The 17,003-nt window shown below is 43.3% G+C and overlaps 2 protein-coding genes across 2 annotated transcripts in view; one reads left to right on the top strand and one right to left on the bottom strand.

The window, feature by feature from the left end:
• The window catches only part of LOC109471362, a 35,088-nt gene extending 27,398 nt beyond the window's left edge, over positions 1–7,690 (bottom strand). The window contains exons 1-6 of the mRNA XM_019770651.1: positions 7,418–7,690; positions 2,901–3,187; positions 2,439–2,568; positions 1,979–2,100; positions 1,285–1,452; positions 394–527 (exon numbers count right to left, since the gene is read on the bottom strand). Of these exons, the coding sequence (XP_019626210.1) occupies positions 394–527; positions 1,285–1,452; positions 1,979–2,100; positions 2,439–2,568; positions 2,901–3,187; positions 7,418–7,505 (929 nt within the window). The 5' untranslated portion in view covers positions 7,506–7,690. The remainder of the gene's footprint in view (positions 1–393; positions 528–1,284; positions 1,453–1,978; positions 2,101–2,438; positions 2,569–2,900; positions 3,188–7,417) is intronic.
• Positions 7,691–10,640: 2,950 nt separating this feature from the next.
• LOC109471360 (disintegrin and metalloproteinase domain-containing protein 12-like) overlaps positions 10,641–17,003 on the top strand; it is a 65,041-nt gene continuing 58,678 nt past the window's right edge. Inside the window, exon 1 of the mRNA XM_019770650.1 lies at positions 10,641–10,818. Coding sequence (XP_019626209.1) covers positions 10,653–10,818 — 166 coding nt within the window. The 5' untranslated portion in view covers positions 10,641–10,652. The remainder of the gene's footprint in view (positions 10,819–17,003) is intronic.

Genomic DNA, 17,003 nt, shown 5'->3' with positions numbered 1-17,003 from the left:
CCACAGCACAATATATTGCGTAAGAGAGAACAGTGTCCTAGTCTGAGCTTTAACTTTCTATCTTCACAGCAGGGCACAATGATTTGAGTTTCCTAATATTGTCGCTGATAACCCACCCCCTGCTAATCACATGTTGTGGGTTCGTAACGGCTGAGTGCTCGATTCGGAACCAAGAGGACCCGGGTTCGAGTCCTGACATGCCGCCGATCTTGTGCCCTTGGGAAAGGCACTTTACACGACTTTCCTTACCTAACTCAAGTGAAAATGAGTATTGTCTGTCCTGTATTTGTCCACTGCGTTGGTGGCGGCATGAAATAAGTTGACATAATTTGAGTTTGCCGTCATCATGTCCAGTCATGAAATGTTGGAGTATAAAAAAATGATAATAATCACCTGTCTGAAGTATAGCAGAGGACGTTTTCCTCAGCCCCGGTGGACACGGGTCTGGCCACGGTGGCGCCCAGGCCTCTGGCCCGCGTGTTGTACGATACGTCTAGGTCAGAATGCTCAGGAATGTCCAGCGTCACCTGCGGCAAAAGAACAACAGAGCGTGGTTGAATTTTTTTTCTTTGGCACCACAGGACAACACAAGGCAACAGAACGTTGAATAGCAAAACTCTTTGTTCACAACCACCTGTTTGATAGGAACCGACGTTTCGAATTCGATGTCAGTCTAGATCTGTTGTCTTCATCTGGGCAATCATAACTGTGAAGCTAGGTGTTACAAACAGTCCCAAACGTAAAGTAATAGTATTGCAGCATATCATACATAGATACTGCTACAACAATAGTGAAATATGTGGTTCCAAATGTAACGTACTGTTATATACAATAAGTATTGTTAACCAACAATGCTGACCTAATACGTAAAGTCTTGTCGCATGCATATTGTTGAAAAACAATATAAAAATGTCATTAGGACAATATGCCTACTTGTGCCAGTGACGTTTTAACCACAAGCGAAAAGGGGGCTAGCTCTAGCCTCCTTCGCAGTCTTGTTGGGCGTCGGCGTAATTTTTCTCTGAGCGACGCCAGTATATGCGGCCGCGAGGGACGATTTGCTGCCGAGGGAGTTTTTGCCACGGAGAGAAGGTTTCGCGCTCCAACAAGACTGCTTCCAGTCGGCGACTAAAAAGGGCTTGGAGCGAATCCTTCTCTCCGTGGCAAAAACTCCCTCGGCAGCAAATCGTCCCTCGCGGCGGCATATTACTCGCGTCGCTCAGAGAAAAAATTACGCCGACGCCCAACAAGACTGCGAAGGAGGCTAGGCTAGCTCTTACTTACTTCAGTTTGCGCCATGATGGCGGCCCTGCCGTTGAAGTTATAGTACGAGTCCCTCAGGTCCTTTCTGTCCGCTAACAGGAACAGCACATCGTAACACGCTCTCCGGATGGCCTCGTCCGGCACGATGGAGGAGCCGAGGATGGGGATGCCGTACGCATGGAGATATTTCTAGAAAAGGGTATATTTTTGATTAGAAAGGTAACATCGTTTAATGACATAAAAGCCGTAATTATCATTCGTCAATCAATCAATCAACCGCAAGCATCAGGGCAGATGCCTGGTGGCTGCAGACATGTCCCTCCAGAATGTTGTGTTTTCGGCCAGCACTCTCCAGTCAGTTCTGCTGACCAATATTATAAAAGTGTCCAATACAAACTTGGTCCTCCCATCTGCTTCTGGGACGTCCTCTAGGGCGCCTGTGGATCATTCGTAGCTTTGGTAAAAAGACAGCACTGAGACAGAATTCGACCGGTTTCGACTTTGTCTTTCTCAAGAAGGACTCAATGAGGGGTCAAGAAGTAAGGTACTCGTCTTAACCGGCACTAACCTCTGTAATCTTGTAAAAGCAGAAATTACTGTGATTTTTTACCAGTGCCATCGTAACGTAAATCGTCAACTGCAAAAGGACACGAAGTATTCAGCAACATTCAGTAGAAAAACGTGTTTTGTAATCGCCCAAAGTTCTAGCACCGACCTGGTAAAAGTTGTCCAACGACAGGGAGTTTCGGACGCCATCCGGGACATTCGTGACGTCATTGCACTCCCAGGTGTCCAGTGCGCGCCCTCGGCCCCGATTTAAGCACTCCAGGGGCAGACCTGCAACATTAGGGTGGTATTTATAGCACGGAAAAATTGTATGGGTTTCTTTTGAGTACCTGTATCGGTATAGCCGCTGTAACCGCCCTTCGATTCGCAGGCACGCGGCGCGGCGGCAGCTAGCTTTATTACACCGAACGACTTGTTACACTCAATCTACCACCCAGGCTACCCACGCTCTAGAGTCCATGGTACTCAAGAACTCAGTACAGTGCCGACTCATAAATGCCACAAAGGGCCAGAATGTGCCTCTATGTACTAATGCAAATTCACAGTACCAGATTCGTATTTCTGTGGTTTAGCAGCATTTTTTTTGCTGGATTTTTTTCAGGGCTTACCCGGAATACAGATGCCGCAGCTGAGTTTACAGTTCGGGTGCATCCACCCAGGGTTACTTTCGCATTCTCCCGACTTCGCCCAGCTCAGGCAGCTGGGGTTACTGTCCCCGCAAGTCTCCGGGTCCGGCAGCTGTGGTGTAAGAGAAATACACTTTCTGACAATGCTAAACAACTTTTAGTTCTTCGCGGCAGTTTGGTTTGTTCGAATGACATTAACTCTGAAATTGTGTTAGCCGCGCAAAACTACATCACAGAAACAAAACGCTTCTAGTCAGTGTATGTGTCCTGCTATGCTTTCGTTCTCATGCTATCCATGTCTTGTAAACGCCTTTTTTTCATTGTGGCTTCGAGAATATAAGTTGTACCTAACTTGAGTTCGCAGTCACTTAGTCCATGTCCTTTTATTTGTATTCACCAGTGTGCTTCTGAATAAATTTAAAAAAAAAAGACGTGAAAACGTACGTCCGGGCAGACGACGATTGAGATGTTTCCCGTTGCGGGTCTGCCAACGTGGTTGTCCGCCGTGCAGACGTAAACCCCGCTGTCATCCGCTACCACGTTCCGCAGTGTCAGGCTCGCCGCGCTCCCGTCGGCCTCCGCGCCAGCCGGAAGTGCACCGGACTGCCGGGACCAGGTGACGGTGGGGACGGGGTGACCACTTCCGGTGATGATGCAGTATAGCGTGGCGGTTTCTCCAGCATAAAGTAGAGTGCCGGGCAGAATCGCGACGTCTTTAACCTCAACAGGTTCTGTAAAAAAAAAACCCGCACCGTTAAGCTTTTAATAGGTACATATAATGACTGCTTTCGGTGGTTTGTATGTTTGCGTGTGTGTCCGTAGTTACTGAGGGGAGAATGATGTAACCACAGAGCGGAGTGACAGGAAATATAGAGTGATAGATAGATGACTTGCCGTAGCGTCTACCAGGCTTCGGGAGGCGGCTGAAAAGAGTAGAAATCGGTCAAATAGAGACATAGCATGCCAGGGGAGTTGGTCTGCTGGAGAGAACAGTTTGCCGCTCCCTCAATGGCGTCACGAATGTCCTGGGAGCGGGAAACTGTTCTCTCCAGCAGGAAGCTCCTTGAGCAGACCAACTCCACCGGAATGCTATCTCTCCATCTGGCCGATTTCTACTCTTTCCAGCCGCCTCCCCAACCCTGGGGGAGGCTAGAGTTGCGGGAGAAACAAGAAGAATTTGCGGGCCAATTGATGCTGCCTTGCCACCCTATAGAATCTGCTTGGAGATTAGGATTCGGCTGTTTGGGTCCCCGGTCCTTTAAGGCTGGCTGCAGGTGTTTGTTGTGACATATCGTGTTTCTCCTAGCGGGTCACTCAGGGTCAGTAAAGTCACGTACCAGGGTCAACGACCTGAGGGACAATGACTCGACTACAACTAACTACTTTGTCGTCTTGTACCTTGAGGTTGGGGTGTATGGGTTTGGGGGGGGGGGTGACGTCTGGACAGAAACACCCCCAAGCACCTACATGTATATATAAACGCAGTACATGGCCGGCCGGCCGGCCAACTTCTCTGGCCAATTAAAGCCCATTTTCAGGCCGATTTCTACTATCTATTCAGCCTGCAAAGGAGACTAGGTAGACTGTACTGTGTCTTGTTTCAGTTCAATATATAGCATGCATGTGGGGCATGTTGCTCGGCCTGAGGCGCTCATAGATAAACGCTCCTGATTGATGTACCGGTTAACTCCGCTTGTCCTTCATATCTGCCCATTAACAACTGATCCCTACGGCGTCTGCCTGGGCTAATCAGCATAGTTGCCTCCTAAAACGGGACACACAACCTAGATGGAATAGTTTGTGATTGGATTGGATTACAGGGAAATGTATCTACAATGCGGTCCCAAACGCGAGGGAGTTGTATATATACATAATGGTGGTCAGTTATCTAACAGTTACAGATAACTATGAACAGATTCCACAAAGCAGTTCCAAACGTACAGATATGTACATCGTAGTCATTTACATAAAAACTCAAACGTGACTGAGTCTGTACCCCCCCCCCCTCATCCCGGTTCATGACAGCAGTAGATTTCCTGATCCATACAGCTTCCTTAATCCAGCGTGTACATATCATCTATTGTCCTCTCTCTTTTTTGTAACGTTGTCGCTCAATGCAAGGCCAATTGTTTTTGGACACTTCTAGGCATAGAGCTAGAGGTACTTAAGTGAGTATAACGTAGTTATGTCAGTTGATGGCGGTGAACCTTTGTTTTGAAGCTTTGTGGATTGTAATCGGACAGAAAGCAGCTGTCTCTGTCTTTACTCTAGCCCCGTCGAAGTCTATTGCACAGTTCTTTCTCATGATGTGGATATTGTGGTTTGTCACTCCTGATTTGGGACACTGTGTCACTGGGACACACAATCAGGCATTGTGAGCTGCTCGCTTGCCCTGCTATAGCAGCGAATGCACCGAGATGATTGACGTTCTCGAGAAATTCGCGAAGTTGGCACAATTTGTTTTGAATTGACAAACTGTGACGATTTTTTAAACTGTCATAGTTTTTTTGAACTGACACAATGTGTGAAACTGACACATTTTGCGGAACTGACAGTATTTGTGAAACTGGCACAATTTGTGAAACTGACACAGCTTGTAAAACTGGCACAATGTGTGAAACTGACACATTTTGAGGAACTGACGCAATTTGTGGAGAATTCTGAACTCCTATCTTCTGAACTCCTATCTCCAAGCAGATCCTAGGGTGGCAAAAGACTATATCAATTTGGTCAGGCAGTATCCATTTGCCAGAGAGGGTCCATAAGCCATCCTTGTCCATTACCACTTTCTGCAAATCCTTGGGTGGCTTATTGGACCCTCTCTGGCGAATGAATACTGCCTGGCCAATTTGATACTGTCTTTTGCCGCCCCAGGATCTGCTTGGAGATGAAGAAGACCCAATCAGCCCCTGGCTGTGAGAGTTTGTGTAACACAGAGGCTATCTATGTTTCTATCGGTCACTGAGTGACTGCACGTCACACCCGCCTCAGGGTCTACCCAAAACACACTACAGACAACTGAACCCTTAACCTTCTAGTGTGTGCTTCGGCATGCATGGTAACACTGATATGGCGGTGAATATTTAATCTGTAGCGTGCACATCAGTCGTTTTGAAAAGGCCCCCCTTTTCTTTATCAAACGCATTATTGGCCAGAAAAAAGTTTCGATACTTTGGAATAAATGTAACAATTCAGTTATCATATGTGAAATACAATTATAACACCACGCACTGTTGTTGTCAGACAGCCTCGGGACATGGCCTAGAGTAGACCCCGTTGTTATAGATACTACTAGAGACCGAAGGTCGTTTTAGACTTAGGAATTCGTTGATATCTTGTACAGGGTAGTCTCAGAAGACCTTGTGTTTTCTTCAAGCTTTGGTTTGGCTTGGGGCATAATCGTCGTACCGTCGTGAACTAAAGCATGACATTTTTTTTAGTTGTGTGTATGTACAAAATTCATATAGATGTCTTGTATCCGTCTGTCTTATGCGTGTCGGTGGCTGGTTTTGTCACTTCTTTTTTTTTTTTTACGTCAACCAAACTTGGGGTGGTGTATTGGATACTTCTTGGCCAATTTGATACTGTCAAGTCAAGGCCTTTATTTTACTCACCGTGTTTTACTTCGAAATGCTTGTTCGGCCTACATGGACCTGTCTTACCAGTTTGATACTGTCTTTCCAATTTGATACTGTCTTTCCAATTTGATACTGTCTTTCCAATTTGATACTGTTTTTCCAGTTTGTTACTGTCTCGCCAGTTTGTTACTATCTTGCCAGTTTGGTACTATATGGCAGCCACCGAAAGATCTTCTTTGAGATCTAATCTGTATGTTCATCTCTGTATTCAACACAGCGATTCATGGCTACAGCACAGAACGTCCCACCTGTGCCTCCAGGCGATATGTTAATAATGCAAGTTAAGAACTATAGAATGAAGGTTAGACATCCAGGTAAACGATTTTCAAAGACGAATCAAATTCTACTACTGGATAGGTTGGGGAGGTTATTTGCGGACATTTCTGCCAGTTTGAATATAAGAAGAAACGATTCAACATCTGCAACAACGTTAGTGCAAAACGCTGCAGGCGGTGGGGATTTTGTTGACAGAAAAAAGGACTTTAATCTATGATCAAATTAGGTCATCAAGTAAGCCTGTTTGGTGACGCAAGACCCCCTAAGGCAAAGCCGGGCATCACAGTCCTTCAAATTACGTTATGGGTGTAACAAATAGGTATTTATCTCGTACGCATATTTGTGGCGAACTCTGTCAACTTTGGCCAAGTGTAATAACATTCCGAAATAGAATAAATACAAAGAGCAAGGAAGCATGCTGGCAATATGAAACATGCACGTCGACAGTAACTTTTTGACAACTTCGGAAGAGTTCGTTTAGGAAACAACATATGGGCGAGACGATCCCGTTCAAAGTTTGGCAGCCACACAAATTGTGGTCTGGTAAACTCTGCTTCACTGTCTATGGAACTGCTAAATCGTTACACGGATGGGAACATGGCGTTGTGAAAGTACTTCGTACATGTCCTAACCCCTCCCCTCCCATATAGTATCAGCGACGTCTCCAGGTCTCCTTTTAGTAACGCCTCGAGCACGAAGAAATTCACCCTTGACACTTTTGGAATTTCTTTTCACAACACAGTATACAAACGGGTCTATTGACTCCTATATAGTCGTAGATCTCTAGACTAAACGTTATTTTCGTCCGAACAAATTAAACTGTCAACTCAGGCACACAAGGACAAGCACAAGAAGTCTTCAAAACTCACCTATAACTCACCTTGACACATGTGGAATGTACCTCACAACACAGTGTACAAATGTACCTATAACCCATTGTATAGTCGCAGACGTTTAGTCTTTTAGACATTGTTTTCGTCCGAACAAACTGTCAACTCAGTCACACAAGGACAACCACACGACGGCAAAGAAGTCTTCAAAACTCACCTATAACTGCCTGCCCTCCCAAGGCAAAGAACAGGCATGTAAACAGCAGTAGAATTCTGGGTGTGACAGACACAGCATCGGTCGCCATGATTGTTGTAGCAGGGCTCTAACTCCTAAAAGTGGTTAATCAAGTGATATTTATAGTAACGCTAGACTTGGCTTGACTCAACTGGAGTGTGAGTTGTCCCATTCCGGGGCTAAACTAAGCTCTTAAAAACGTCGGGACAAGAATTTATGTTTGACCTCTGTGTCGACTCATGTGTTGTGTATTCAAGGACAGGGTACTCTACTGCGCCCTGATTGGAGAAGACTTTGTTTTCTTACGATAAATGGCGACACCGCGATTCCTGCTTGTTGGGGAAGTGCGTGGTTTGAAAAGTAGGGGAAAGGTATTCGGAGTTGTCAGCAATTTTGAGTTTGAACGGAAGAAAATGTATAATCTTAGAAGTGACGATAAGGTAAAATTAGACGTCGTGGAACATATTTTTTCTGAGACACACAGAAATTTATAGATACTGTGTGTACAAATACAATAGCTAGTTGAGAGAAAGAACGTTTTAAAAGAACTAAACTTCCCTGCGAAAATGCATGCGGGTTTACCTCCATATAAGGAATGAGGAAAAACGAAGACTCTTTAGTGAGTTTTGCACACTCATGCATACCTGTTGGCTTACAGTGAGAAACGGGGCGGTGGTGGCTTGACCTGAAGTGGCGTCAGTATAAATAAACAAACATAAACACAGGAGGAGTTACCTGGATCGGATGACAACTTAAGTCATACCGACACGTCATTCTTTGGTGTTCTGTAAGAACATGATGTCACGATGTGTCACTGTACTGTTTTTATAGTTGTTGTAATTATATAATTTTTTGACATTTTATCTTGTAAATATCAACGCCATTCAGGCAACATTTTATGTCATGTTTGTCTGTTATGTTTGGTATCTTAATAAAGAATTGAATTGAAATTGAATTGACGAAGGATGTATAATAGTATACGAACATGAGATTGAGATGAACAGTATACATCTCCAAGGACAGGTAATACTGTTGAAGACAGGAATAAATGGCCTGCTGATTGTGATATCGTATTTTGTAGTCTCAATTCTTGTTATGTTTACCGAAGGAAAACGTATTGTTTTTGTCTTCTTCTTAGTCTTCAAACAATATGGTCAATGACCTGAACCAGACGTCTGTCACCATGGTAACTAGTGTTTAGTTACGTCATGTTTCAATTTTATAGCGGGAGGGAATTAGACTCCTGTTTGACCATATATATGAATGTGTTTGAGTAAGAATGCAGACAATATACGAAGGTAAACATTATGCATTTGCTTTGCAAATGTTACCTTTCTAGTTTATCCGATGATTATGGTTTATGATCTCAAAATTTAAACATGTGGGGATCTTGTTTTTTTGTCTGCCTTGCTTTTTGTTTCGCCCTACCGCGTATACGCTATCGTATCGCAAGACTAATACAGACACGTCATTCTTTTGTATTCTGTAAGACCATGACGTCACGGTGTGTGACTGGCGAAGGAAACACAGATTAGAGTCCGACTCGGGGTAACCACAGGTCAACCTAGTACCTGAGGGTATCCGCGGTCACCTGGCTGGCTTGAATAGTCTTCACCACGCTAACAACGCCATGGGAGTTTTTCTAGTCTCTACCAGGCTTTAGAAGTGGCTAGAAAGAGTAGAAATTAACCAAATGGACAGAAAACATGCCAGCCTTGGAGTTGATCCGCTAAGGAGTCAATTTTTCGGGAGGCGTCAAATGAACCCCTTAGTAGACCGACTCCCCTGGCATGTTTTCTGTCTATATGGCTAATTTCTACTTTTTTTCTAGTCGATTCCGAAGCCTGGTAGAGGCTCGAGTTCATATACCCTTACCGTAGGGTCACTCTCTTGGCCGACTGTTGGAATCTCACTACCCATAACAGTTGCCCTTAGATAGACCTGGAGGAGGCTATGGCATGGGTACCATCTTCGATGAAGCTCCCCTTGCACGCTTTATGTAAACAGTGACTGTGTTACCGTTGATTGTTTTCTGAGAAGTATTTTGCCAAAGGACTGGGCAGACCCCGGCTAGAGAGATAGATTAGCCCCCATGTGCTAACTCTGGGATCGGGGCCAAGTTCAGGCTTCCCCAGCCGAAGAGAGTATTGTGTCGAGGCGGGGTCTGGCATCCAGACTACTACTGACTAGTTATGTTTACCGAAGGAAAACATATTGTTTTTGCTCAGTTTCCTCTTCCTCTTCTTCTCCAAACACTAACCTCTGACCTGGCCAATGACCTGATTTGTTGACGTCTGTCACCATGGTAACTGGTGTTGGGTTACATCATGTTGCAGTTTTATAGTAGGAGATATTTAGACTAGTACTCCTATGACTGAAGAATTAACAGATAGAGCAGACCATATGCGAAGGTAAACATTATGCATTTGCTTTGCAAATGTTACTTTTCAAGTATTTTTTTTTTTTCCAATCTCCGAAACAAATATACTTGCACTGAATGATCAGTGTAGACCATGCAAATTCAAAGCGTTTCTAGCCTCTACCAGGCTTCGGGAAGCGGCTGGAAAGAGTAGATGATAATGTCAGTGGATTTCGTCTACTCCTAGTCTCCACCAGACTCTTTTGCAGGCAGAATAGATACTTAGTAGTAGAAATCGGCCTAAAAAGGAATGTAGCTGGACATAGAGGGTCCAGTTTGCCGGCCAACTCCCCTGGCCAGCTGCATTCCTTTTTAGGCCGATTTCTACTACTAAGTATCTATTCAGCCTGCAAAGGAGTCTGGTGGAGACTAGTCTACTCCTTGGTGTACTAAAGGAGTAACGTTACAGTTTGACGTTCTCTTAGCGAGGACCGACTCCCCTGGCATATTATCTGTCTATTTTACCAATTTCTACTCCTTCCAGCCGCTTCCCGAAGCCTGCTAGAGGCTATTAAGGCACGGCTAGTCTCTACCAGACTAACTACGTTGGCTATCTGTATCTAGTAGAGAATATTTGCCAGGGGAGTTTGGCCGCCATGTAGGTTTGACTGGCCGCGAAGTGAGCGAAAGAAACAACCTTCAGCGGCCTGACCCCCTGGCCAATTTTACTCTCCTTTTTTTTTTCCGAATTCTACGATCCGTATTCCCCTAGAAAGGCCTGGTGGAGGCTAAGGCGTGGCCACGAATTTTCATATTTGGCGGGTTCCTCCCGCGGTGCACGCCGGGATCAGCTGACTGATGAATAATTCCCGGATGTCAAAGACCGAAGATTACGGAGAACGGCCCGAACTGGCACACAGGATGGCAGCCCAAAACTTCCTCTTGTTCCCCAACAAAACACTCCGATTATTCCTCCTCCTAGCCTTCTCTTGGACTGTCGGGGGTACAGATGGTGACCAACTCTGTAAGTACGCCTTCCCTGAGTTTCTTACAGTCTTTGTGTCGATACCAGGAAGTTCAGAAAGTTTTCTTTTTGTGTGATTCTTTGGGAAGGTGGGAGGGGCGAGGGTTGGGTTTTTGAGTGAGTACAGATGGAGGATAGGATATAACGTGCCGGCTTTGCTGCTATGTTAGATCAGTGTCTTTCCAGTCTGCGCTTTGTGACATGTTTGGTTTGGCGTGGAAGGCACGTAGATCCTGTGCCCAAGAAAAATCCGGCCAAAGTCGGTCCAGAGAGACGGTAGAAATTTAAAGTAAACGTTGCGATGTTTGTTTACATTACTGACTTCACGCTGTGTCGGCTGACGGCAAGCCACACTCCCGCTGAGTGCTAGAATTTTTTCCCCACCAAACCCGGTACTAGACAAAGCAAGAAATACCTACAGCTTGGTAAAGGCCTTTTCTGTGGCATGCTCTTTTTAGTCATCAAGGGAAGCTGATCTGTTCCAGATGTTGCATGTTACATTACTGGCACTACTGCTTGTAACGTAACGTCCTTGGTCTAGATTTTGGTAGCTAGCACGCGCGTACGTTCCGCTGAGTGTTTTTATGTAAAGACAAAGAAAACAACACACAAACATAATGGTTGTTTTGTCATCATGTTTTCACACGTATTGTGTTGAGCACAATCTGTTAATGACCGTAATGTGTTTAACATGAGCTTTTCAAGTGTCAGTTACACTATGCTACTAGCGATGGCCACTATAACCTTTCTAAGCTCAGACCCAGGTCTTTTTGAGGGCAGTTTTAGGCTGGTTTCTGAGGCTACATCTTACCTCTAGTTTCTTCATGTTTGGGTTATCTAGATTGGCTAGATTTAGCCTCAGATCCAGACATCCTGGTAATCTATTTTAGTTCAAAAGGATCAAGTATCAAATCCTATTTGCAGCACTCCACAGGCCTTCAATTGGACTCTGGGTCTGAGACTAGAATGTCATTTTATATAAAGGCATTGATATAATAGTTGAAGCTGAGACAGTCAATGAGTTTAAAACCGACTGGATAAGACCTGGGTGTCTCAAGTACAAGCTAGAGGGAAGATTGGGACCCACAGACTAAAGCCCGAAGATGGTATGCAGGTAATAACAGATAACCTTTATTGTACAGTCATGCCCTATTGGGCTAAGTACAGGTAAACAGATTCAAAGGTATATACATGTTTGTAGTACAAACAGGACTACTGATACTAATCTAACAACAGTAGCTACTAGTACTCTAAAGCTACTCAAATACAGAGGTTTGGCTTCTTCTCGTTTCTTTGTGATGTTAAAAATATAATTATAATTTTATATTTCAAATGGTCTTGTCTTTATGTCATAATCACAGAAGAAGCCAACAACATAATGACATTGTATTATCTACAATGAAAGACTAAATAAAGTGTCAGCAATTGGTATGAAATAATGAAACACCCCTGGTACAGTAATATCCTGTCTCCTGTGCCTGTGTTTGAGGCTTGTAGATCCCAAAGGACTTTTTTTCTTATCTCAGATGAAAGCCTTGGTCTCAAACCCAGGCCTTGAGGGGATGTTCCTGTCCATGTGTATGGCTTCCCTGGCTTGTCGCATCCTGTCTCCTGTTCCTGGGTTTGAGGCTAGCATCCTTTTCATGGGATCTTTTATCTTGGGTGATTGAAGGTCATATCCTCAAAACCTTGTGATATCAGACCTTGTGATATGATATTACATGTATAATGCAAGGGCTGTTGCGTACTAAGGAGCCTTCAGTAGATTATAAGCTTTACGTGCTGACCCTGTGTATGCTGTATGTGGCATACGTCTGATCCGATATGTCTGGCAAAGAACTCCTTGGTCTGACTTTGAGACTACATTATATTGTAGGTGGCAAATGGTACAATTACTGAATTAGATTACATTGTAGTTTTCAATTTGCATGAACGGGACTGTATTTCATTTACGTACAGTACGTAATCTACCATTATATCATATCAGGGCTAGAAATACGGGGTGCATATGCACCTTAGTGCAGGTAAAATTGGAGCTGTGCAGGTATTTCTGGGTAGCATACAGCATCATCTTAACAACAAACCTGTACCATAATACCTGAGTTTCAGGACCAGTCCCTCATCCTCTACAGTTTAAGTTACTGTCATCATCAGTCAGTCATCCTCAACAGAGGTGAAGCATGATGCTAGTAGCTATACTCAAAGCCAGAACAAACAAAAAGAAATTTATAACTTTGAAGTAAAAAGTACTACCTGACAGAAGAACAATGCTCCAAATCTAAAGCTGTTTGCAAATTGAAAAATTGCATCCTGTCTGCTCTGCCTGGTTGTGAGGCTATGGTCCCAGAGGATGTTTTATCTGTGGAGAGAGTGATGACTGGACTTTGTTGTGGCCAGCTGATCGGCAGTACAGGAAGAAGCTGGCTCCATGCAGCCTTCACTGTCCCTGCCCTTCCTGAGAGGCTCAAACGGGGGTTATAAGGATCCCAGATTTACTGTTTTATTTCTTTACAATGTCTGATAGTATTTTTTTGAGCTTACTCAGATTAAGGACTTTGCACTGCTTTACAGCGGTGCCCAGGACATACATAAATAATACATCATCACAATGCAGTGAGTGAGTGAATGCAGATAAAGGAAAATAGATAAACAAAAATTAGATTAAGTAGAGATTCTAGAAAACATTGCTAAAAACCTAGCTTAAATGCTTGTTATCTTTTATCTCAGTATAAAAAGCCACGTTCTACAATATATTTCCAAAAAAATATGCTTGACTTTTGTAAAATCCTTCCATTATCTTTTATGTCAGATTGAAAGTGATTAGGGATGTGACAGCTAACATATGTGGTCCAGTGGTCAGTAGAGAGCTTGAATGTCATCATATAACTCACCTGAGTTGCACATTTTAAGGAAGTATTGCAGTCTTCAAGACAGCTGTCTTGAAGATACTTTCTTAAAATGTGCAACTCAGGTGAGTTATATGCAGGGCATTGTAAGCTAGTAGTCCACTGATCACTGAACTATATCTTTTAAAAATTTAAAGTAATATTTATCAGTACACACTGAACATATGTATACTACATACAGTTGAACTATCAGTCTTATTGAGAACCAAAATTAGGTACACTTGTTGTAGTTCTAATTTTACCCCTTGAGACCCTCATTAAGAAGCTTCCTGTTACCTTGGGTGTGCGAGTGACTCACACCACAGTACCCATCCTGACCCGGCCTGCCACAGTCCCCTGACACAGGATGGCACCCCGCATGACTCCCTTTTTAGGTCATGTTCAAACGCAAATTACACCATTACACACTCGTGATGTCACCAGGTAATGGTGTCGGGTTACACAGCTCGTAAATTTATTGATGACACTGGTTATTATGAATGATAGAATTTCCAGGAAGTCTTTTGTTTTCAGATTTTATGAGAACCATGTTTGAATTTAGTTTTTTTAATCTTTCCACTTCCAGTTTGATATTGAGAATAGAGCTTATTCACCACACGTCATCATGACGTCACCACCCCTCATGTCCCGTGCGACGCCATTTTGGGGTCCACCTCTACAGTGAGTTTCCAAGCGTTGAAATGGCCGACAAACGTTAGGTAAACTGTCCTTTGTCCTATTACATGAAGACTTTACCACCACTCATACCTCTCGTTACTGGAACAAAATAAAATCTATTGGGATTGACCCGTTTTTGTTGAGTTTTGATCAGTCTGATCGAGACGGCGTCTACCGCCAGCGGAGTCCATTGACGCGACTAAGCTTTGTATTTGGTACTCACGGGGCAGAAGTTTTTACACACAGGATCAGTTCAAACCCTTTAAGAGTCTGAAAGCGTTTGATTTGATTTGATCGTTGTATCAGGATGTGCAGAGAGTGTTGTGGGACGTGCAGTTTCGTGGTGAAGTACGTTGTAGACTGTCGGGATACGCAAAGGTCGCTATTTTGGAACAGCCCCGGACTGTGTCTGGATAATAACAAACAAATGCGGGGCCATCGGCCGCCGACCGGCCGCCATCCACAGTCCGCACTGCCGCGACTGTGGCTGAACAAGGTGAGTGTTACAAGTTGCCAGGGCCCTGTTCTACGTGGACATTTACCACAGAGTAAAAGGAAAGGTAGCTCCAACAGATACGTGGCCATGGCTACCCACGTTGACATCTACAGGCCCCTACGCCAGGGTAAAACACACCGATTTCTGATCAGCAAAAAAAGCCGATAAAAGCCGATCTTGAGAACATGAGACGTGGTCATGGAGCCAGAACAACCCCAAGGACAATGTTACGAACAAGAAGAGTGTTCAAAACTTAGATTGTGGCCCAAAACACGCAACTATCGCCAAGAGTTTGCATAGCGTACCATAGCGATAGGCACCAGGCTGCACCCCCTAATGGCGGACAATGCTCGCTGCCGGGGGAAAAGTCACGTGACCATCTGTGGTGAATAAGCCCTATACCTGTGACTTACTGAGGAATATTGTATTAATTGTCATAGTTTTTTTGTTGTGATATTTTTACTATTTGAATGGTTTGTAGACAATGCTTGAGTATAAGATTTGATTTTGAGGTCGACCAGATTTCGATTCCAATGAGTATAATACATGTACTGTTATTACAGATTCTGGTGTGCCATGCTGAAATTTTAAATTAGAATGTTGTCATTCTATTAAATTTTTCAGTAATTATACACTTGTTATACACATCGTCATTGGCAAACAGTACATATACATGTAGTTTACAATCTACTATTATCCATTGCAATTATCAAAAGAGATAATTGTTGCCTCTGTCAGCTGGTGATTTTCATTTCAACTGTAAATTTCTTTTTATATGTTGCCACCATCTCCTATCCAACAATCAGCCATCAACTATCCCTTGTATTAGTCATAACAGTTTGTTACCCATCCCTGTATTACTATATTCCATTACATTGCAACTGTTTCTTCCTCGAGTTTGCCTACTTAATGCGTTTTGATTCAATTTAGAGTGCTCCTAGTACTCTCCTGCGCACCGCTCAAATCCAGTTTGCGCAATTATACCACCCGGCTCCCCCGTTTATGATGGTCTAACGACTTTATAGACAAACGAGCAAGTACGGTAAAACATCGTTATATGGGGAAGACATATAATACCTGTCACATGGACCGTTTTTGTAGTCAACGTCTGGTTGATTGAGTATACTCCAGAGTATAATGTAGGTGATAGAATTATATATTACTATTGTATGTTGTATTGATGCAAGTATGTAGCTGTAACAGCTATGTATTTGTATTAGTATAATATACGACAGGGCTCGAAATGCTGATTGCATAATTATGTACTATTGTACACCCAAAATTGTACCTAATTTTTGACTGTGTGTGCACCTGTACACCTAGATATTTGTAAAGGGTTATAAACATTGTACGTAAAGGTCCCATAGTATACTGGTATACAATGCTTGACATTTAAGAGTAAAAGAAAAATAACCTTTAAAGATATCTATAAAATTTCTGATTCAAGCAAGTAGTAACTTTTTTTCAGATTTGCTCCTAAAATTATTAGGTTGAAGTCACCAGTGCACTTGCAAAATTTGTGTTCACAGAGAAAAATTTTGAGTCCCGTCTGTTGGAAGACACTCACTCACTGTCCAAATAGAACCAAGAAATTTTAACTAGTTGGAAAAATTTATTTACTAATACTTTTACAAAGATTAAAAATTTATTTTGTAATATTTTCACATAATAGTTATAGCTGATAATTTAATTTTAGCAGAAAATTGTTGCTTCAGTTTGATAACCAGACTGCCTTTTGTCTCACAAAAATCTCACACCTGTAACTTTTTCTTAAGACTATCATGTTCTTCTCAAGGTGTTGAAGGTGACCTGTAATTTACACCCTCCTCGCTATCCGACCTTTGCAGTGTCCTTATCTCCTATTGGCTGGAGCTGAAACCTGATAGCACATCACATGACTAATCCTGGGGCTCAATCACATGACAGACAGCAGACGGTTATCTACAGGTCTGTCACATGCTGATCGCTGTAGGTCAGTGTTCTTGTCAGCGTCAATCGTTCCGTCATTTGACAGAATTTTGCTGTTCATGATGGACAAAAATTTTGTCTAATCTGTCATCTTTGACAGACAAAAAATCGGCGTGTAAAGATATGAAAATAGATGTCAAGTAGACTTAATGTCATTG

The sequence above is a fragment of the Branchiostoma belcheri genome, unplaced genomic scaffold (genome assembly GCF_001625305.1).
Source record: "Branchiostoma belcheri isolate BF01 breed outbred unplaced genomic scaffold, Haploidv18h27 scaffold25, whole genome shotgun sequence".
NCBI lineage: Eukaryota > Metazoa > Chordata > Leptocardii > Amphioxiformes > Branchiostomatidae > Branchiostoma > Branchiostoma belcheri.
The sequence above is the reverse complement of the archived record's forward strand: the minus strand, read 5'-3'. Positions and strand labels throughout refer to the sequence as shown.